We start from the raw sequence: 23,870 nt of genomic DNA, 5'->3' as shown, positions 1-23,870 counted from the left end.
ATGAAGGAAACATCTGTGCTGTGTCTGCTCTGTAAGTAGAATCTCTGTGCTTGTTTGAATTCTTGTACTTTGACTGTCTGCTCTCCTGATAACTGATGATGGAGGAGAAGACATGAAAAACAAATCAGGCTGAATTCAAGTTCAAACACCACGAGGACCAACTGCAGGTCTGAACTGACTCTTTATCTTTGCTCAGGAGTCGAGGAAACACAGCAGGCAGTGAAAAGATCAAATCATTCACTCATTATATCAACACAGCTGGACAGTGGACACATGACTGTACTGGGTTATTTAAAAGAAATGGATATTTTTCTGTATGTCGCCTATGGAATGATAGTTGTGTCCTAACAAATGTGCGAGCAAATAAATTATGCGAGAAATTTTACTTAAAGGGCAATCAAATTTGTCACTCGTAGAACTCTGCTGCCGCGCACACAAAGAAGCCATTGTGCACCCGCGAGTGTCTGCTTTGCATGTGCTGCTCTAGTCTGAGGGAGTGTTTTTCAACTTTTTGTGTCATGACACATTTCATAGATTAAATATATCCTGCAGCACACCACCAACCAAACATGTTCCAAAATAAAACACTGCAGCCTAACATATAATGGCAAATTAATTTCTCAGTTTGTTTATACTCACTCAGTGTAAAACCTGGGCCTGTGTAGATGAACACAAAGATGATATTCTGGCTGGAATTAAAGAAATTAAAGAAAATTAAAGAAAGGCATACACAAAGCTCTTCCTCAACAGCTCTTAATCTCTCTCTGTTTTTAATTTTTATAGCAGCCATGCTCGAAAAGCTTTGCTCACATAGAGATGTTGTGGAAAATGGGAGCAATGTAAAAATCAAATCAAATCAAAATTTATTTATATAGCACATATTAAAACAACAGTGTTGACCATAGTGCTTCACAGTCAGTAAAAGCATGAGACAATTAAAACAAACAATAAAAGAGGACAACAAACAATAGGTAACAACACAACAAGCTAGACCAGCCAACTAGACAGAATCAAAAGCCAAAGTAAAAAGATAAGTTTTAAGACGTGATTTAAAAGACTGGATAGACTCGGCAGTACGAATTTGAGCAGGGAGGTTATTCCAGACTCTAGGTGCCACGGATGCAAAGGCCCGGTCACCTCTCGACTTCATTCGAGTCCTAGGTTGTGCTAGGAGCCTGTGATTGGACGATCTAAGTGCTCTGTTGGGATTGTATGAGTGGAGTAGTTCAGAAAGATAGCTGGGCGCTAAATTATTCAAAATATTAAAAGTAAACAAAAGAATTTTAAAATCTATACAATATTTAACAGGGAGCCAATGTAGTTTGGCTAAAATTGGAGTTATGTGTTCATGGATTCTCGTACCTGTTAAAAGACGCGCAGCTGCATTTTGAATTAACTGGAGCCGGCAAAGAGAGGAGTGTTGGAGGCCCGAGTAGAGGCAGTTACAGTAGTCCAATCTGGATGTAATAAATGTGTGAATAAGCTTTTCAAGGTCCTTTAAAGGAAGGAATGGCTTTGCTTTGGAAATCTGACGCAACTGGTAAAAGCTGTTTTTTACCACAGTGGACACCTGTTTCTCAAGTTTAAAAGAACCATCCAGGAACACTCCGAGGTTTCTTACAGTGGGCGAGAGATGGCTAGCGAGAGGGCCTAAGGCATCAGCTAACTGGTCTAGCGGAGTGTGACTACCAGAGACTATGATTTCGATCTTATTCTCGTTCAATGTAAGAAAATTATGTGATAACCAAATTTTAACTTCATGCAAACAGTTGAACAGAGGTTGCAAAGAAGCAGTCACATCGGATTTCAAAGGTGAATAAATCTGGATATCATCAGCATAACAGTAAAGGAGATGTTGTATTTTTTTTAAAAATTAATCCCAACGGCAACATGTACAAAGAGAAAAGAGTAGGACCGAGCACGGACCCTTGAGGCACACCACAATAAATAGGGGCAGTGGCCAAGAAGTGTTGCCCCATAGCAACAGAGAACGACCTCTCTGAGAGATAGGATTTAAACCAAGATAAAACCGTACCTTTGAGATCAACATGTTCCAATCTTGATAGAAGAATGTTGTGGTTAACCGTGTCAAAAGCAGCAGACAAGTCAAGTAAAACTAAAACCACACAAAAATAGCTCTGCTTGCCAGATGGGGAACTCCTTGGCAGCAGTCAACCAAAAACTGTCCAAAGATAGATCAGCAAAGCTCAGCTTTAAACCATGGCCTTGTTTCAGTTCAGTTAGTTCCTCCTCCTCCTGCAAAGTCATATCTTTTCCAGTAACTGCTGCTGAGCTATATGGTTCCCTTACCCAGTCAAGGCATTCAGTGGAGACTGAGGGGAAATAAACGGACAACTTCTCCTCAAGCATTTTCAAATGTTTACCTATTATTTCACACAGTGTGTCAGTGTTGATATCTCCCTGCCAATTCTGAGTGAGTGGGAACACGCCAAGGTTGGAATTTTCCAGATGTTTTTGCCAGAGGTTCACCTTTGAATGGGATCCATTCATTTTATCTGTGCTTATGAGCAGGTTTTCATCTCGTCCATGGTTATGTGTCTTCATTTCATTCAAATGGTGAAGTATATCTGCCATGTTAGCCAGCTTTGCACACCACTCATCATTTGCAAGCAGCTTTGGTAAATGGTAAATGGCCTGAATTTGTATAGCGCTTTTCTAGTCCCTAAGGACCCCAAAGCGCTTTACACAACCTGTCATCCACCCATTCACACACGCATTCACACACTTGCATCAGCTTTGCATCATTGTACCTCTCATCCTGCGTGACAACCATCGGACCTCTGTGTGGAGCAATAAGGCTTTATGCTCCGCTCCCGTTTCCTCGCATAGAGATGCAAATATGTGGCTTTTCAGTAGACTTGTAGTCAAGACTGCCTAAACTAAGACCAAAACAAGACAAGACCAAGACAAAGTCGTGACCAGACCAAGACCAAGACCGAGAAAAAAAGTCTTTAAACTGCAGCCAGATGCTGCTTCATTTATGGGTGTCAGGCATATTTATGTGTTTTTGCGATGCACTCGCCACTGGCCAGTCCAGCTATGATTGGAGCACAGCTGAGCCACTGTGTGAAAGCTGAGCAGCGAAAGGAAAATCAGTGAGGAGCCGGCTCTCGCTCAATGGGAGTCGACTCTTCTGATTCACTACAAAGCACTCTCTAAGCACGGCTCTTAGAGCTGATGCTTTTGTGCATGACACATTATGAAATGTTACGTTGTTTGTCATGGATACTGTTGACTCCAAATCTCCCGACCACTATGTCGATCTGAGACAGCATGACCGAGACAGCGAGACCAAGGCAAGACCAAGACCAAAGTCTGTCGAGACCAAGACAAGACCAAGACCACATAAAAGTGGAGACCGGTCTCGAGACCAAGATCGGTCTCGAGACATCCAACTCTACTTTTCAGAGGTCTTGTCTTGACAAAGTTTACCATGCGCACAACCTCATCCAACACAGGAGCTAGACCTGCTGGCAAATTCTTGGCAACGAGTGCCTTGCAGTGCAGAAAACAGTGCGTAACAATAACATCTGAAAAAAAACCTTAGAGTATTTAAAAGTAGAATGGAAGGCAGAGTGTTCAGTTTTCAGGCCCCTCTTCTGTGGAACCAGCTTCCAGTTTGGATTCACGAGACAGACACTATCTCTACTTTCAAGATATGCTTCAAACTTTCTTAACTTTCTTTTTTAGTGAAGCATATAGTTAGGGCTGGACCAAGTGACCCTGAATCCTCCCTTAGTTATGCTGCAATAGACGTAGGCTGCCGGGGGATTCCCATGATGCATTGAGTTTTTCTTCCTCAGTTACCTTTCTCATGCAACATGTGTTAATAGACCTCTCTGCATTGAATCATACTTGCTATTAATCCCTGGCTCTCTTCCACAGCATGTCTTTATCCTGTCTTTTATCCTATGGCCGCCCCTCCCTGAGCCTGGTTCTGTCAGAGGTTTCTTTCTGTTAAAAGGGAGTTTTTCTTCCCACTTTTGCCACTTTTGGGTTCTTCTCTGTATGAATTATTGAAGGGTTTTTACCTTACAATATAAAAATGACTGTTGTTGTGATTTGGCGCTGAATAAATAAAATTGAATTGTATCTACAACAGACTTGACTGAGCTATTCCAGTGGTTAGCTGCACAGAGAGAACCACAAAGCATAACAACTTTGCACACCTAACACGCAGCACCTACAAGCATGGTGCATAAAATAGTTATATGAGCTTTTAGATTTACACAGCATGATGGCAACAACCTGAACTGTTTATCCCACTCTTGTTCATTTTCTCAGTATTAATCAATCCAGTGATAGTTGTCAGTATTTGAACTGCTACCCAAAAAGTAGGTTCCATTCATCTGAACGTAGCTTTCATCATCTTACAATGCTGTGATTGCAATCTCTGTGATTAGTACTTTTGGTCACTGATCAATGATAAATAGTCTTGATTAGTAATCTTTGATCAGTGGTTTTTAAACAATGGTCATTAGAATTTGCATATTAATAAACTGACTTCACAGCCCATTGCTCCTTCAGGCTATGTCCACACTAGCCCGGATAGATTTGAAAACGCTCCACGTCCACACTAGCGTTTTCAGTCGTTTTCCCAGAGTTGTGCGTCCACATTGAAACGGCCAAAAACTCTTATGTTTCAGTACTGCACATGTGTGAAACGCAAGACGATTCAACCTGCCTCATTTCTGTCTGCTGCTTATTTACTTTCCTGCTCTTTGAAACATCTCTTTGAAAAGCACCAAGTTTTTTAAATGGACTAACAATAAGTTGTTGCTGCAAGTAACACAAAAGTACAAAGTTGTAAAAGCAAATGAGAATTAAAGAATTTGAACAAAAATTATCTGGAGCATTACAACCTGATATTAATCCTTAATTGGGCAGTTAAAATTGAAATCAAACAAAACAACTGCTGTATAATGCCCTCGGCCATCTTGGTTGAAGTGGTCACATGACTGTATCATATGACTAACATGCGTCATCGTTTTCGAAAGTCTGTGTTTTCGAGTGTCCACACTGTGACAGGATAGTTCAATTTACAAATGTATGCGTTTTCTAGAGCGTTTTCAAAACTGTGGTAGCTGAGTTCTACGTGCAAGGAATTTAAATGAAATTATTTTGCTTTGATTTTTTTCCTTGCACATTTATTATGACACAAATATCATTCCACAACTGGGTACTATGGAAATATTAACAATAATTGGGGAATCATGAAGAGTCCACATGTTTGCTTAAGTATAATACAATAACAACTGTTAAATAGGTTTTTGTGTTTAGTCTTTACTTGTCCAAACTTCATTGAAACATGTTGCTGTCATCAAATGGAAAATATTTCACAGAGAGATGAGTTTGTGTGTTTGTCAGCTGTTTGTGTTGAGTTGTTCTTTATGATCACCTCAAATCAACCTGAGTGTCATTTCTCTTTAGTTCTGATCTCACTGCCGAGCTGCACAACAAACCAAGGTCAGTAACCTTCTTCTGTCACAGTTTAAACCTGATAAATGTTCACTGATATGACCTGATTGATTGATATTGACCTGATATGAAGTGAAGAATCTGGCATCGTGGTGCCAGAACAACCACCTCCAGCTGAACGTCGGCAAGACCAAGGAGCTGGTGGTGGACTTCAGAAGGAGTCAGCACAGAGACTACAAGCCCATTATCATCAATGGAGCTCCAGTGGAGAGGGTGCAGTCCTTCAAGTATCTTAGTGTCCACATCTCCTCAGACCTGACATGGGCTGCCCACATTCAGGTCCAGACCAAAAAGGCTAGGCAGCGCCTGTATCACCTACGACAACTGAGGAAGTTCAGGGTCTCTCCAAAGATCCTCAGGATTTTCTATACAGGCGCTGTGGAGAGCATCCTCACACAGAACATGACATCGTGGTTTGGGAACAGCTGTGTGAAGGACCAAAAAGCTCTCCAGAGAGTGAGCCGTACAGCAGAACGCTGCTGCAGGATTGCTCTCCCCCCGCTTCAGGACACCTACACCAGGAGATGCCGGACTAGAGCAGCGCAGATACTGAAGGACCCGTCCCATCCTGGCAACAAACTGTTCCAACTTCTGCAATCTGGTAGAAGGTTCCGCATTTGAGGTCTTCACTCACCCCGGTTCTGTTAGTCGTCAGGGCTGGGGGGCTGGGAGGAGGTGCTGGCCGTCAGACTGGGGTCTGGGATAAGGAGGTGGTCCGCTTGCCTCCACCCCAGAGAGAAGGGTTACATGTCCTGGGTCTAGGTGCGGCTTGCCCTCTGATATATAGAGTATGTTTGGGGAGTGCGACTGTCTGTGCAGTGTCTATTTGTGTCTGTCTACACGCTGGGTGAGTGCCGAGTATTTGGTTGTGTATATGGGGGTGGGAATGCCCGTTTGTGTCCGCGTGTGCCTGTTCGTCTGTGTCTATGTCAGGTTGGGTCTTAGACTCAACCTCTCTGGGTACATCTCAGGCCCTCTAAAGTACGGAGGCCTATCTCCCCTCACCACACTCCCTGCCGGTGGTTGATGCCCTCAGACGTTGGTGTGTTGGTGGTCCTTGTCGTCTGGGGCTGGGCGCTCATGTATGTACCGGCTCACTCCTGGTGGCTGATTGGCGGGGCCGGGCGCCTGTGGCCCGGCTGGGCTCCTTCCGGGGGATGGGATGCCCTCAGGCCTCTGGCCTCTGGGCCTGAAGCTCAGTCCTCTCTGGCACAGCTGGCTGCCGGCAGAGCCCGCGGGCATGCCACTGCAACCCCCTCTGGCCTCTGCTCCGTAGCTGCAGGGTGACCTCTCCTTTGGGGCTCTACTCAGCTCTTCCCAGGAGGGTGGCACGGTTCCCCCCCTTTGGTGGTCCTCCTCGGGTCCTTGTACTCTGGGGCCTCTGGATATCTGGGGCCTGGATCTCCTCCATACCTGCTTCATGCCCTGGTGGACGGGGCTATGGCTCCCCACACTCCCTAGCAGATCGTTACATGGAGAAACCTTCGGAATGCAAGCATGCTGATCCACACAGGTGTACACACGGGTATTCACAGACGCGGACTACAGCTTTCTTGGCTGCTGCCTCAAAGCACATTGTGCGCTGTCTATCTTGCGTGCTGCACAATATCGTTTATTATTTAATATCTACTGATATCTACTGCTAGATAGTTTATTGTGATGGTGCTGTTTTTATTATGTTGCTCTTTGTTGTTTGCTTTCTCTTCTGTTTTTTTTCTCCATACAGGTGACCCAGGTGTTTTGTTTTGTTTTGTTTTTCTTGTTTTTTTTTTCTTCTCTTTCTCTTCCCCCCCCCCCCCCCCTTCTCACCGTCTCTTCTCCCCTTTGGTTTTCTTTCTCTCCCCCTCTTTCTTTCATTCTTTCTCCCTGTCCTATCCCACAGTCATGTCTGTCCCGTTTGTAGCAACTGAAAATAAAATAAATACATAATTATAATAAAGGTCAATCAAATGGACCAATATGGCAAGGCCATGATGATCCACTTGGTAAAATAAATCCACTTGGCATCTTTCTTGGCCTTAAGACAACAATTCTGATGGCTATAGATCCAAACGGGACACAAAAAAAAAAAAAAAAAAAAAAAAAGAAGGTTCCGCATCCTCCGGGCAAGGACAGAGAGACTCAAGAGGAGCTTCTATCCCCAAGCCATCCGTGCCCTAAACACACACACCCGCCCTCTCACATCATCTATAATTGACTGAGACAGGACTCTCTTCCAGACACTAAACCAAGGAACAATGTACATTTCAAATTCCTTTAATTTTAAATATGTTTATATTGTCTATCCTGTAAAATAGTCAGATGTCTATTCATATTAATGTACAGAATTCACCTGCTGGCTGCTACTACTGCACATTCACCCAATGTATATACTATATAACTATAATGTTCTTCCTCTACCCCCCCCCCCCCCCCCCCCATTTTTGCACATGTCGAGGAGCGTGTCAGGCTACATTTCACTGTGTGTTATACTTGTATAACTATGCATGTGACAAATAAAGAACCTTGAACCTTGAACCTTGATTGGGTTCATGTTTCAGAATGTAAAGAAAGAAAGCAGATCATCATTATTTCATTTTAACCCTCACAGCTCGTCTGACTGTGAGTCCCAGCAGCTCTCAGTTCTTTGAAGGAAACCCTGTGTCTCTGAGCTGTGAGGAGGACGACAGCTCTGCTGGATGGACTCTGAGGAGAAACACAAGCGCAAGACAGAGGACTCAGTGTGGAGATGGATGGGGGAAACCTGCTGGTTCTTTATGTAGCATCAGCTACATATACCCATGGTACACTGGAGTTTACTGGTGTGAGTCCAGAGAGGGTCCCATCAGTAACATGGTTAACCTGACAGTCACTGGTAAGCTGAGTGTGTGGAGTTAGTGTTGATGAAGCTGTGTGTAAATGGATGAAATGCTGTAGTTTGTCTCTGTGTTGAGGTGGATCAGTGATCCTGCAGAGTCCTGTCCTCCCTGTGATGGAGGGAGATGACGTCACTCTGCTCTGTAAAACAAAGACCACTCCCTCCAACCTCCCAGCTGCTTTCTATAAAGATGGTGTCTTTATTGGGGATGAGACTACAGGTCACATGACCATCCAGCATGTTTCCAGGTCTGATGAAGGCCTCTACAAGTGTGACATCAGCAGTCATGGAGAGTCTCCATCCAGCTGGATCACTGTCACAGGTGACTCACCTGTCTGTGTTTCTGCAGCTTTCAACATTCACAATGTGACGACAACTTAATGACTGTGTTTGCTTTATTTTAGACAAACACACCACCACACCTCCACCTACATCAACACCTCCACCTACATCAACACCTCCTCCTACATCAACCTTTCTTCCTCGGTCCACCTCCATCACTCTTCCTCCATCAATCTCTCCTCCTGGTTCCTCTCTCATACCTGTGTTGTCCTCTGTTGGATCAGTCTGTGTTGTGGTTCTACTGGTGTTACTGGTTCTGCTGGTGAAACGATGTATTCACAGGAAACCTGAAGGTGAGACTCAAACTTCCTGATTTTCATGTTTGAGTTTATTTAGTAGAATAATGTTCACATTCATTATGATCACAGTAACAACTTTGTTAAATGTAATCTCTATTTAGATATTTAATTTATATTATTGTTCATTTTAAATCATTTCATCAGATCAAGAAGAAGCTGGAGAAGATGACATCATCAGTCATGTCATATACAGTTATATCAAAACATCAGATTCTCAACAGCCAATCGAAGACAGCAGAGGTAACATTTTCTTTCAATTAATTTTATTTATACAGCACATAATCAATGTCAGTCAACAGTCACCTCAAGGGACTTGATGTAGGAAGGTAAAGACCCTACAGTGAAAGTGAAAACCCCAGACAATCAAACAGTCCCCTTTGAGCAAGCATATGAAACTTGGGACTGTGAAAAACTCCCTTTTCAAGAGGAAGAAACCTCCAACAGAACCAGGTGCAGGGAGGGGCATCCACCTGCCACAACTGGTTGGGGCTGCCTCTGAAGCATCCATCAACACTGACATACAGTAGCATGCAAAAGTATTCGGCCCCCTTGAACTTTCCCACATTTTGTCACATTACAGCCACAAACATGAATCAATTTTATTGGAATTCCACATGAAAGACCAACACAAAGTGATGCACACATGAGAAGTGGAATGAGAATCATACATGATTCCAAACATTTTTTACAAATAAATAACTGCATAATGTGCAGTTATTTATTTGGGTGTGCATAATTATTCAGCCCCCTTTGGTCTGAGTGCAGTCAGTTGCCCATAGACATTGCTTGATGAGTGCTAATGACTAAATAGAGTGCACCTGTGTATAATCTAATGTCAGTACAAATACAGCTGCTCTGTGACGGCCTCAGAGGTTGTCTAAGAGAATATTGGGAGCAACAACACCATGAAGTCCAAAGAACACACCAGACAGGTCAGGGATAAAATTATTGAGAAATTTAAAGCAGGCGTAAGCTACAAAAAGATTTCCCAAGCCTTGAACATCCCACAGAGCACTGTTCAAATTAAAATTAAAATTTTTATTTGTCACACACACAACCATACACAGTATGACGTGAGGTGAAATGCTTGTAGTTGTGCAATGCAATGCCCAACCATTAAGTGGTTTTACAGTATTTACAATTTACAGGTTATACAAAATTTACAGATTTAACTTAGAAATTTACAGTAAAAAAAAAAGTGCAAATAGCAGAAAGAGATTATAAATTATAGGAAGTGTGCATGGAGAAAAACCAGAGTGCGTGTGGTGATGTGATGTGTGTGGGAGAGTCCAGTCCTACACCTGGTTCAGGGCCCGAATAGCCTGGGGGAAGAAGCTCCTCCTCATTCTCTCTGTTTTGGCCTTAAGGGAGCGGAAGCGCTTCCCAGACCTCAACAGTGAGAAGAGTCCATTGTTGGGATGGGAGAGGTCCATCATAATCTTCCTAGCTTTGGACTTGCACCGCTTGGTGTAGATGGACAGCAGGTCAGGGAGCTCTGATTGAATGATGCGTTCGGCCGAGCGCACCACTCTTTGCAGATCTCGTCTGTCGTGCTTGGTGCTGTTCCCAAACCAGGTGCAGATGTTTCCCCTCAGGATGCTCTCGATGGTGCAGGAGTAAAAGCTCTTGAGCACCTTCAGTGGCAGATGGTTTGTAATTCCTCGCCTGCTTTGTAGTGAAGTCCACGATCAGCTCCTTAGTCTTGCTGATGTTTAGGAGGAGGTTATTCTCCTGGCACCAGGTTCCTAATCTCCTCCAGGTAGGCCGTCTCGATGTTGTCGGAGATCAGGCCCACAACAGCAGTGTCGTCAGCAAACTTGACAATGGAGGTGGTGTTGGATGTGGCTACACAGTCATAAGTGTACAGTGAGTACAGCAGGGGGCTTAAAACACAGCCCTGAGGCACTCCAGTGCTGAGTGAGATGGAGGGGGAGACTTGTCTTCCCACCCTCACTGATTGGGGTCTGTCTGTGAGGAAGTTGAGGATCCACTGACACAGTGATGAGCTGAGTTCTAGATCCGTCAACTTGGTGAAAAGCTTAGAGGGAATTATTGTGTTGAATGCTGAACTGTAGTCCACGAACAGCATCCTAACATAATTCCCTCTGCCAGTGTCCAGGTGACTCAGGGATGTGTGGAGCAGGTGAGATATGGCATCATCTGTGGAACGATTAGTCCGGTAAGCAAACTGAAGTGAGTCGATGGTGGCAGGAAGTGAAGAAGTGATGTGATCTCTCATCAGTCTTTCAAAACACTTCATCACAATTGAAGTCAGTGCTACTGGACGGTAGTCATTGTGGCAAGCGGGCTGTTGTTTCTTTGGAACAGGAACAATAATGGACTGTTTGAAGCACGTGGGAACCACAGCTTGGGCCAGGGAGAGGTTGAAGATCTCCGTGAACACCGGTGCTAGCTGGTCAGCGCAGGCTCTAAGGACCCGGCCAGGGATTGCATCTGGTCCTGCTGCCTTCCTGGTGTTCACCCTCCTGAAGGTGTTCCTCACGGCATGCTCTGTGATGACGAATGCATTTTCTTCACTGGTGCACTCCAAGCGCGCGCAGCCGTTTGTTGTTTTAATTGCTGCGGCGGTGAAGCGAGCATAAAACGTGTTCAGCTCATCAGCCAGTGAAGCATCTGCATTCATTATTGAAGAAGCTGGTCGTTTATAATCCGCAGTCCTTTCCACAGGCTCCTAGAGTCGCACTGTCGTAGCTGTGACTCTAGTTTTTCCCCGTAGCTCCGCTTTGCCTTTCGGACCGCGCTGCGCACGTTATAGGACGCAGCCTTGTATAGGTCCATATTACCGGAGACGAGCCCTTCATTGTAGGCAGCGGTGCGTGATCTCAGAGCGTCGCGGATGTTTTTACCCACCCACGGCTTCTGGTTGGGAAACGTTCGGATGATAGTTCTTTCTGCTGTGTCGTCCGCTAGTTTCCCAATAAATCCCACAACCGCTTCCGTAAACATGTTGATGTCATCAGAGCTGCGCCGAAACATGTCCCAGTCTGCGTCATCCAGTGCGTCCTGCAGCGCGGTCACTGATTGGTCCGTCCAGCGAGCGACCTCCCTCTTGATTGGTGGTTGCTGCTTTTAGCCTTTAGCCCAAGCGATCATTCAGAAATCGAAGGAGTATGGCACAACTGTAAACCTACCCTACCAAGACAAGGCCGTCCACCTAAACTCACAGGCCGAACAAGGAGAGCGCTGAACAGAAATGCAGCCAAGAGGCCCATGGTGACTCTGGACGAGCTGCAGAGATCTACAGCTCAGGTGGGGGAATCTGTCCATAGGACAACTATTAGTCGTGCACTGCACAAAGTTGGCCCTGCTGATACCAGATGTCATTTGAAATTGCTATATTTGTTTCCCTTTCCCATTTTTGTTAAATGTAGATAGTATTCAACTTCATTACCTCTTGTAAACCCTTGTACAATCTAGAAATCACCTCGAGGCCAGGATCTGCATGGTAAGCCTTGACAAATATATTCAAAACGGGAAGAGAGAAAAGATTTGTTCTCTTAGGTATAAAGTTATATAGATGATGCCTGATTTGAAGAAACCTGAAAAAATCCGTATTGTTTAACTGCTATTGATCTTTTATTGATTGGAAGTCCCTAAGAGTTCCCTTATCATAAAACATACAGTATGCCATTAAGCCTTGCCCTGCCCATTTTTTATATCTTGTGTCTAATTTATTGGCTAAAAAAAAATCAACATCATAAGCGCACCATCTTAAGATCCTGGCCTCTTCATTACAATCATTCTTATTAAGAAATTGTAACTAGAGTTTTAAAGGCAAGTTAATACATTGGTTTCCTTGATTAATTAGTTTTTAATAAGTATAAATAGAATAAATAGAATCCTCATTCCAAGATGGGGAATTACTCCCATCTTTAAGATATAATTGAACATTGTTTTCATCAAGGGGATCAATAACTCTTTCATTTCCTTATACCAATCTGATGGAATCCATCCGGGCCTGGAGATTTATTGGGTTTTAATTTTGAGGTAGCTTTTTTAATTTCAATTTCAGATGTGTCCTTGATTAAGGTTATATTTTGGTTTTCAGTCAGCTTTGGTAAACAAAGTGAGTCCAGGAAGGATATCATATCTTTATCATCCACTCTAGGTTGTGTGTATAATTCTTTGGAGAATTTTAGAAAAGCTAACTGAATGTCTTCCAATTTGTACACGATGTTATTTGTATGAGGATCCTTTATTTTGTGAATTATATTTTCTAATTGTTGTTTTTTTTTTATTTATAGGCTAATAGTTTTGCAGATTTGCCTCCTACCTCATAGTATCTTTGTTGTTATAAAGTAATATTTTTTTGTATTTCACATGAAAAACTTTCATTAATTTAATTTTTCTTTTGTATTTCGAATTTCAAATTTATATTGGCGCTTATTTTATGGGCATCTTCAAGATATTGTAATTGCGCCTGGAGTTTTCTTAAGTGCTCATTTCTCTTCTTTTTAAGTTGGTGCTGTTTTCTTAATTCATTTTGGCACTCTTGGCCCTACAGCCGTCTTCATTAATTAATTTCATCTGTCAACCTCACCCATCAAACTCAGGGGGCCGGGGTTAAGGCTGATCGAGTCAAAACCATTGCTTTGGTCTGGTGACCATTCTTTTTAATGTGTTTCTCAACAACAACTGTGAACATGTGGAAACTAACAGAACTATGCTTTGAAATACCCTGTCTGTATATCATCAAATACAGTTTGGTTTTTTTTTAGCTGAGAATGTAGTGGTTTAATCAAGATAGAGGCCGTTTACAAAAGTGCTTCAATGATTTCGGAGATGTCTGCCCGCCCAGTCTCAGGGCAAAGCATGTGATACACCCGCCTGCCTCCCAAGCACTTGATCTGTTAAAACTTGCAATGTTCAACCAATATTTTCATTGTGAATATTAATCATGAGGCTAAACAGGCAGTCCAGCTGCTACCTCTGAGCCCAGTACACCGCGGAGTGAGGTCGGAGCTGAACATTTTGAATAAACCAACAAAAACTGAACTCACAGCCCATTGTTCATCAGTGGGTTAGTTTCAGTTATTGTGCAAATATACTGTTTATAAGGTTGGGGAACCTAAACCTTATAAAACCTAAAAAAAAAAAAAAAAAAAAAAAAAAACCAATACCAAAAAAGGTAATTAGATTACTGTTACTTTCCTGTGAGCACGCTGCGTTAGTGCTTTACTAAAACTGTGATTTTATTTTTTTTTGCGAGAGTGTCTCATGACAATGACGTAAGCGAGTGCGACGTTCGTGGTAACAGCTGTGTGCAGATCAAAAATGGATAATATAACAAGTGTGTGAGAGAGTATGAGCGTGCAAGCGTTTAAAGCGTGGAAGTACTGACCTTACTTTGAGTTTGATTACGTAAAAAGTGACAAAAACATCCCTAGTGGTAACCCCTCTCCCCGCTCTGTTCAACTAAAAAGTGTATGCAGACGGACATATTCGCAGGACCATTAATGCCAATATATTCTTTGAATAATAGCCTCTGTATCTGCTAGTTACAGCTGTATCTGCTGTATCACCAGAGCACTGAATCTGTACCGGTTGTCCCACCCCCTAACAGAAGAAGTGATTTGGATTGGCTCATCAGTTTAAAAACAACCAAAGGCAATATGGAGATTAGATGACTGACATTAGATGGTTAAAAAAATTAAGTTACGCACACACCAATATACAGGGAGTGCAGAATTATTAGGCAAGTTGTATTTTTGAGGAATAATTTTATTATTGAACAACAACCATGTTCTCAATGAACCCAAAAAACTCATTAATATCAAAGCTGAATGTTTTTGGAAGTAGTTTTTAGTTTGTTTTTAGTTTTAGCTATTTTAGGGGGATATCTGTGTGTGCAGGTGACTGTTACTGTGCATAATTATTAGGCAACTTAACAAAAAACAAATATATACCCATTTCAATTATTTATTTTTACCAGTGAAACCAATATAACATCTCCACATTCACAAATATACATTTCTGACATTCAAAAACAAAACAAAAACAAAGCAGCGACCAATATAGCCACCTTTCTTTGCAAGGACACTCAAAAGCCTGCCATCCATGGATTCTGTCAGTGTTTTGATCTGTTCACCATCAACATTGCGTGCAGCAGCAACCACAGCCTCCCAGACACTGTTCAGAGAGGTGTACTGTTTTCCCCCCTTGTAAATCTCACATGTGATGATGGACCACAGGTTCTCAATGGGGTTCAGATCAGGTGAACAAGGAGGCCATGTCATTAGTTTTTCTTCTTTTATACCCTTTCTTGCCAGCCACGCTGTGGAGTACTTGGACGCGTGTGATGGAGCATTGTCCTGCATGAAAATCATGTTTTTCTTGAAGGATGCAGACTTCTTCCTGTACCACTGCTTGAAGAAGGTGTCTTCCAGAAACTGGCAGTAGGACTGGGAGTTGAGCTTGACTCCATCCTCAACCCGAAAAGGCCCCACAAGCTCATCTTTGATGATACCAGCCCAAACCAGTACTCCACCTCCACCTTGCTGGCGTCTGAGTCGGACTGGAGCTCTCTGCCCTTTACCAATCCAGCCACGGGCCCATCCATCTGGCCCATCAAGACTCCCTCTCATTTCATCAGTCCATAAAACCTTAGAAAAATCATCCATCCATCCATCCATTCGCTTCCGCTTATCCTTTTCAGGGTCGCGGGGGGCGCTGGAGCCTATCCCAGCTGTCATAGGGCGAGAGGCGGGGTACACCCTGGACAGGTCGCCAGTTTGTCGCAGGGCCTACACACAGGGACAGACAACCATTCGCACTCACATTCACTCGCACATTCACACCTAGTGGCAATTTGGATTATCCAATTAACCTATCCCCACAAGCTGCATGTCTTTGGACGGTGGGAAGAAGCCGGAGTACCCGGAGAGAACCCACGCAAACACGGGGAGAACATGCAAAGAACATGCAAACTCCACACAGAAAGACCCCGGCCTGATGTTGGAATTGAACTCAGGACCTTCTTGCTGTGTGGCAACAGTGCTAACCACCGTGCTGCCTCTTAGAAAAATCAGTCTTGAGATATTTCTTGGCCCAGTCTTGACGTTTCAGCTTGTGTGTCTTGTTCAGTGGTGGTCGTCTTTCAGCCTTTCTTACCTTGGCCATGTCTCTGAGTATTGCACACCTTGTGCTTTTGGGCACTCCAGTGATGTTGCAGCTCTGAAATATGGCCAAACTGGTGGCAAGTGGCATCTTGGCAGCTGCACGCTTGACTTTTCTCAGTTCATGGGCAGTTATTTTGCGCCTTGGTTTTTCCACACGCTTCTTGCAACCCTGTTGACTATTTTGAATGAAACGCTTGATTGTTCGATGATCATGCTTCAGAAGCTTTGCAATTTTGAGACTGCTGCATCCCTCTGCAAGATATCTCACTATTTTTGACTTTTCTGAGCCTGTCAAGTCCTTCTTTTGACCCATTTTGCCAAAGGAAAGGATGTTGCCTAATAATTATGCACACCTGATATAGGGTGTTGATGTCATTAGACCACACCCCTTCTCATTACAGAGATGCACATCACCTAATATGCTTAATTGGTAGTAGGCTTTAGAGCCTATACAGCTTGGAGTAAGACAACATGCATGAAGAGGATGATGTGGACAAAATACTCATTTGCCTAATAATTCTGCACTCCCTGTATTGTTCTTCTTCAATTAACCAAACTCTCCTAGTGCACAAATAGATGAACATGAAATCCTTTTATTCATTGAATCTTAACTACAAATCAATCAATCAATATATCAATAAATCAAATAAATATATTTTAATACCATGAACTGTTTTCCTTTTCCTTTCATTTTTTTAATACATAAATCTGAATATTTTTAACCAGTGCTACATTTGGATTATGAAGACGCTTTTTCCTGACATGCCTGTGTAGGTTCTCAGTCATCCAGGTCATGGTAGTCTAAGGAATATGGAAAGAAAGCAACTGGATGTATTTAAGTTATTATTGTTGTTGTGTTGTGTTGTTTGTTTTTTACTTTTTCTCTTCAACTATTTGGACTAAGTTTAGTATGAAGGTATAATCAGATATAGGTTCATAAAGATTGTTGCTAACTTGAAAGATATGAAAGATTATGAGATCATTGTGGAGCATGCAAGGTAGAATAAGAAGTGAATTGTCAAAATGGTAAAAAAAAAACAAAAAAACAAAAAAAACAACAACAACAAAAAACCCAAAACATTTTAGTTGATGCTGTCAAAACCTGGAATCACAGTTTTTAAATTTATAATATTGTGTCCTTTATCCAAAATGTGAAACCTTAGTAAGATATAATCATATATCTTTAACACTGTACTTATTGAGTGTTGTTCACTTGGGGTGATCATGGCTCAAGAGTTGGGAGTTCGCCTTGAAATCGGAAGGTTGCTGGTTTGAGCCCCTGCTTGAACAGTTTCGGTTGTTGTGTCCTTCACCCGTTGCCTACTGGTGGTGGTGTCCGGCAGCCTCGCCACTGTCAGTGCACCCCAGGGCGGCTGTGGCTACAATGTAGCTGCCATCACCAGTGTGTGAATGTGTGTGTGAATGGGTGGATGACTGGATATGTAAAGCACTTTGGGGTCCTTAGGGACTAGTAAAGCGCTATATAAATACAGGCCATTTACCTTTTTACCGTGAGCTGGACTGTGTGTTTGTGGTCTGTGGTTAACTGAAGCTAACAGCTCTGCAGTCGTCCAGCATCCTGTTTCTGATAGAAAGAAAACACTTCAGCTGCAGCTGTTTCAACACAGAGCTGTTTGTTTTAAACACAGGAAGGAACACGGAGACATCATTTGGAAACTGCACAAAAACTATCAGTTCATTCAAAGTCAATATTAATTACATTAAGTAAAATCAGACGCATACATAAGAGTGTACATAACAGAATAGACAAAAGACAATACTGTCAATTGAATAAATTGACTCCACCACAGGGCCAGCCGGTCAACCTCACAGCTGTATACGGACTGATCTCCATCCTTCATTAGTGATAGATGAATGTCATGTCATCTCAAATTTTGATATGTGACATGTGATGTCATACAGTAATCTAAACTTTTATAAAGTTAATAATTTGTTTTTTTCAGTGACATTCTGACATGTACAGTACACGGCATGCAGTCAACCTGATCATGAAATTACATTTCTAAGGCTTTTCACTGCAGTGTCTCTTGTTCTGGTTGTTAACAGTGTTCCTTTTGTGAGAACATGTTTGCTTTGTGCTCTGTGGTAAAGTGTGTCAGTCTTCTTTAGAAGAAAATGGCAGCTTTGTGGTCATCCACCTTATTTTTCACAGAAACACCCCCACCCCAGTTTCATGTCCTCACTCTGTGGTACACAGCAGAGGTGTGAAAATAAGAAAACAGTTAAAAGCTGCAGCTTATAAAGGTTATTAATTAATCTTTTTATTATATATCAAATGTTTTGCCATGGCTGTTGTGTGATAACAGTGACAGTTTTTTTGTAACTGCATCCGTTTTATTGTACAGAGGCTGATTCAGCTGTGGTCTACTCAGCAGTGAGAACTGAAGACATCAGATATGGACAAACAATCATCCGAATGAGGAGGCCCAGGTACAGCTGCCCTTTATCTTTGACTGTGGACAGATATATGCAAAGAAAAAGCCCACAGTCTCCTACAAAACCGCTCAAAGATGTCCTACCATTAACTAATACTTCACTTTTAAATATGACCAACCTATCTCTAATAATCGGCTATGTACCACAGGCCTTCAAGCTGGCTGTAGCTAAACCTTTACTCAAAAAGCCATCTCTAGACCCAGCAGTCTTAGCTAATTATAGGCCAATCTCCAACCTTCCTTTCATATCAAAAATCCTTGAAAGAGTAGTTGTCAAACAGCTAACAGATCATCTGCAGAGGAATGGTTTATTTGAAGAGTTTCAGTCAGGTTTCAGAGCTCAGCACAGCACAGAAACAGCTTTAGTGAAGGTTACAAATGATCTTCTTATGGCCTCTGACAGTGGACTCATCTCTGTGCTTGTCCTGCTAGACCTCAGTGCAGCGTTCGATACTGTTGACCATAATATCCTATTAGAGTGTTTAGAGCATGCTGTAGGTATTACAGGTACTGTGCTGCAGTGGTTTGTATCATATCTATCTAATAGACTCCAGTTTGTGCATGTAAATGGAGAGTCCTCTTCACACACTGAGGTTAATTATGGAGTTCCACAGGGTTCAGTGCTAGGACCAATTCTGTTTACATTATACATGCTTCCCTTAGGCAGCATCATTAGAAGACATAGCATACATTTACACTGCTATGCTGATGACACCCAGCTAGGGATGGGTATCGTTTAGGTTTTATCCGATACCGGTGCCAAATCGGTACTTTTGAAACGGTGCCGGTGCTCAAACGGTGCTCAAACCGGTGCTTAAAGAATGGAGAAAACAAAATTGGTCCAAAAACCTCTCATGTTCAGCTGGTTTTATGTAAAAAGATAACAATGTTAGCCTTTTCTGCAGCTATGGGGCATATATTTAACTGTTTTCCACTTTTTCTTTGGTCATTTTAGCCTTTTTGGCCAGGGTGAAGGGAGTATCTGCCATCAAACAAGAAGACAGCCGCATGTAGCTATGATGATGTTTGCTAGTTCACCTTACATGCATTAATGTAATAACGTGTTTAGCCTACTCAACGTAAATTACACACGAACAACATTAAGCTACTCACGCAGAGAAAAACGGCTGCTGCTGCTGCTGCCAGTCAGATTAGATGGACAGCGTTTGTGAACAGCAGTTTTCAGATCTTGCCACAGATTCTCGATTGGATTTAGATCTGGACTTTGACTGGGCCATTCTAACACATGGATATGTTTTGTTTTAAACCATCCCATTGTTGCCCTGGCTTTATGTTTAGGGTCGTTGTCCTGCTGGAAGGTGAACCTCCGCCCCAGTCTCAAGTCTTACCTGCCTTGCCCATAAGACCATAGTTAACGAATGTCTTAATCCCCTGCCAAGTTTTGTGCCACTGATTCACGTTAAGCAACTCCCAACCTAAAATGCTAAAAACAAAACTTTACCTGTCTAGTTGTCAGTGGTGTACCGGGCTCGAGGCAACTTTAAACAGAAACTCAAGGGTAGACAGCAGACCAGGGGTACAGTCTCCCACCAAACCCTGAAGTGTACCCCCACCCAGGATAACCACCAAAAACAATACATTAAAACAACAAAGCAAAACAACAAAAAAGTGCTTCGATGGATGGGCAGCACAGCTACCCAGCTGAAACACACCTACTAGTTTACAAGTTTGCCCAATTACAGTGAACACAGTCTCTCACCCACTTAAAAGTAATACAAAAGCCTGATATTCAGTCTTCACAAAATGTCCAAACGATCCCGGATGATCCCCCACTTATGTTATGACCCGGCTCAAAAGCCGCACCATAACAAAGGAGACAAATACCAGAATGTTAGTGAGAAGAGGGTTTATTTTAAAATGGCATTGCAGATTAGCTAAAATGGCTGGTGCCACCACAGCAAAGACTAGTAAGCTTCTGGAAAGCCTGCCTCAGGTATGCTTTTATCAACACCTGACTAGGTGCGGCCAATTAGCTGCCACCAGCTGAACACACTATAAATAATGCTATAAATTCTGTACTTAACACAGAAGGCCAAGTTCAACCAAAACCTCATTGATGTGAAAATGAAACTGGATCTGGTTGACCTATTGCAAAAGGATTCTGGAAGTAAAAGTTACCAGGCTTTATTTCAGTCTTTTAAAGCGGGAAGAGTGTTTGAAAGGATTTGAGGGGGTTTTTTTGTTTTGTTTTTGTTTTTTTTACTTTCTGTTGGGGGCCTCATCCCAGTCCACCCTCCATACTAGTGGTGGTGGTAATGCACCAATCAGTTGTTTGCCAACCGCAAATAATATTTAAGAAGAAGACCAAGTTCTTTTTCACTCTTCTGAGGTTATGTGCAAAAGTTTATAATTAATTGCTAGGCTGAGTCCTTCGACTCTATCTATTGCTGACCCAGCCATGCAAGGTTCTTGCTCAAGTCTGTTCTCTGCTTTTCTATCAATTGTTTTACCTGAGTTTAAGAATGCAGTCATACATCCTTTACTTAAGAAACCAGGCTTAGACAGTTCAGTCATGTCAAATTTTAGACCCATCCCTTTCTTAGTAAGAGAAATACTCAATTGATGGATTATTTGAATGATGCTCAATTGTCGTAAATCTTTCAGTCCGACTTTAAGCCATTTCACAGTATGGAGACAGCCCTTGTAAAAGTTACGAATGACATTTTGATAGCGACAGACCGTGGTAAATATGCAGTGCTGGTCTTGTTGGACATGACCGCTGCATTTGACAGAGTTGATCAAGATTTGCTGAACTCCCACTTATAGCACTGTGTGGGAATTTCTGGTTTGGCACTTTTGTGGTTAAACTCTTGTCTCTCAAACAGGAGTTTTTGTGTTAAGTTCGGGTCGGCTTCATCCGCTGTGGCCCCACTGTATCTTTTGCCTCTTGTTGTGATATTTCAAAAACATAAGTGTCATTCCATCTATATGCAGATGATTGCCAACTTTATTTACCTTTTAGTCATTTTGATAGTCTCCCAAGTCGACAGCTGCTTGACTGCCTTAGTGATGTTAATGTATGGATGGCAAAAAACTTTTTAAATTTTAATTATCGTAAGACTTAAGTGATCTTATTTGGCTCAAATCATGTTTCTCACGCTTCAGATGTTGATCTTGCCGCTTTGACTTCTCATTTAAACAGTTTGATCACAAATGTCTGAGTTAAAATTTATTCTGCAATTAGCTTTGACGTAATTGGGGTGGTAAAATCAGTATTCTAACACCTCAGACATTTATCGAAGGTTAAGCCCTTTCTTTCCAAGTATGACTTGGAAAGTGTTATTCATGCCTTTATTGCTTCACGTTTGGATTAATGCAATTCTCTTTTAATAGGGGTTGGGCGGGGCACTTTGTCACTCTTGCAACTAGTGCAAAATGCTGCAGCACGATTTTTAACTGGCAGAAGGAAATTCGACCACATCACTCCAATTTTGGCCTCTCAACAATGGCTTCAAATTGAATTTAGGATCTGTTTTAAAGTCCTTTTATTGATAAATCTCTAAATGGTCTGGCACCTGTTTATTTGTCTGATTTGTTGAAGCCCCACGTCCCCATTCGTTCCCTTCGGTCAGCTGAGCAGCTGTTGCTTTCGGCCCCTAAGTCACGGCTGAAACTTAGAGGAGACCGAGCGTTCTCTGTTGCGGCTCTGATGCTTTGGAATAATCTCCCTCTCCATATTAGACAAGCTACATCAGTGCCAGTTTTTAAGTCCAGATTCAAAACTATTTTTATTCCCTGGCTTTTAGCTCTGTAGGTAATTGACATTTTTACTAATTTTATTGCTATATCTGGATTTTGCTTTTTTAATATTATATCTGTAGGAGCCATTTTTGGGTTAATACCTTATGTGGCCGCTATAGGTCACCCTTTTCTGTTTTGGTATGTTTTGTTCATGTAAAGGTATTTAAGGTAAATGCACGTAATTGTCATCAGGTGTGTCGTTAATTGTAAGAAGGCAAACAGTTTGTGACCTCTGCGCTGTTATGTTAAGATGATATTGGAATAAAGACCAAAAAGGACAAGATACGTACTGCTGGAGTTATTGGACTGTTTAATTAATTCATACATACCAGTGACATCGCGTCAGCCCCGTTAACGACCACCTCAGTAGCTTCAAGTGTAGGCTTAGCCTCTATGATATCTATATTTGTATTGTACAGCACTTTGGTCTACCAGTATCTGAGCTCGTTCCCAGTAAAGTCTGAACTGGGACTGTGTGTGATGCAGAGAGGTGGAGATTGGAGGTCTTAACTGAATTACAAAGCTTTTAATCATGTTTCCTGTTGTTCCTGTGTGTGTTTGTGTTCAGACTTTAAACCAGAGCCAGACGTCATCTACTCTTCACTGAAGTAGTCCACCAGCCCAACCACTGACGTCCAGCTGCTGGTCTCAACCTGGTCCATCTAGCACTTAAGACCAGAGGACATCCACATGTTCAAGTTTTTTATGTTTTATTTCTTTTTTATCACTGAATTAGACTCTGTATCAATCCATAACTGGCAACCATAGGGCAAGAGGCAGGGTACACCCTGGACAGGTCACCAGTCTGGGCTAACACAGAGAAACAAAAAGCCGAACAACCCAACCCCCACTAACTGCATGTTTTTCAAACTGTGAGAGGAAGCCAAGTGCCAGAAAGGATGTAAGCTTCACACAGAAAGTCTCTGGGCAGATGGTGGAATCAAACTCAGGACCTTCTTTCTTTGAGGCAACAGTGCTGACCACCATGCAGACCAGAAATAGACTTGTATGACCCAAAAGTACTTGTGGAAGACGTTTTGTGTCCTCGGTAACTTTCGGTGTTATTTATAGTTTATTTATGTTTGTTTCAATGGAAAATATTGTTTCCTCTGTGGTATTAATAAACATTTAGTTTCATGTGTTTTCCTCTGTGTTAGTTGGAAATTTTGACTTGTTCTAGTTTGGTTGTATCCAACAGAAACATATCTCTGCAGTGCAGAAAACAATGAACATTAAAACTCAACCACAGACTAAAAACATTCAGTATTCAGTGTCTGCAAACTGGACAGAATAGCTACAATACAGGAAGTTTAAATATTTAAACCAATTATAACAAATTAAAACTTTTTGTAGTGGCAATTTGTTTTGTTTGACAAACCAAACAGCCCACAATTAAAAGTCCACAAACCACTGCTGCACTGAGATAATATTTCGTACGCAGGCAAAAGAAGTCCACTGTCCAAACTTTAAAGTTGTGTTTCTATGGTTTATTTTATCCAGTTTGGTAAGCAATAAC

The 23,870-nt window shown here is 42.2% G+C and overlaps 1 protein-coding gene across 1 annotated transcript; it reads left to right on the top strand.

Annotated features, from left to right (window-relative positions):
- On the top strand, positions 1-21,725 carry LOC146712938 (sialoadhesin-like). The gene is made up of 8 exons (XM_085437163.1): positions 1-31; positions 5,452-5,487; positions 8,090-8,353; positions 8,433-8,678; positions 8,761-8,991; positions 9,142-9,237; positions 18,503-18,587; positions 21,719-21,725. Exons 1-8 carry the CDS (start codon positions 1-3, stop codon positions 21,723-21,725), a joined length of 996 nt encoding a protein of 331 aa, XP_085293289.1.
- Positions 21,726-23,870: the final 2,145 nt, after the last annotated feature.

The sequence above is a fragment of the Copadichromis virginalis genome, linkage group LG3, assembly GCF_057382275.1.
Source record: "Copadichromis virginalis isolate Kocher_CV1m ecotype Utaka linkage group LG3, C_Virginalis_male_GT1.1, whole genome shotgun sequence".
Taxonomy (NCBI): domain Eukaryota; kingdom Metazoa; phylum Chordata; class Actinopteri; order Cichliformes; family Cichlidae; genus Copadichromis; species Copadichromis virginalis.
The sequence above is the reverse complement of the archived record's forward strand: the minus strand, read 5'-3'. Positions and strand labels throughout refer to the sequence as shown.

Excerpts from the sequence above, each read along its gene's own strand:
- LOC146712938 (XM_085437163.1), top strand. The coding sequence starts at position 1 with ATGAAGGAAACATCTGTGCTGTGTCTGCTCT. Across the intron at positions 8,354-8,432 it reads GGTTAACCTGACAGTCACTG|GTGGATCAGTGATCCTGCAG; the intron begins GTAAGCTGAGTG and ends CTCTGTGTTGAG. Across the intron at positions 8,679-8,760 it reads CAGCTGGATCACTGTCACAG|ACAAACACACCACCACACCT; the intron begins GTGACTCACCTG and ends GCTTTATTTTAG.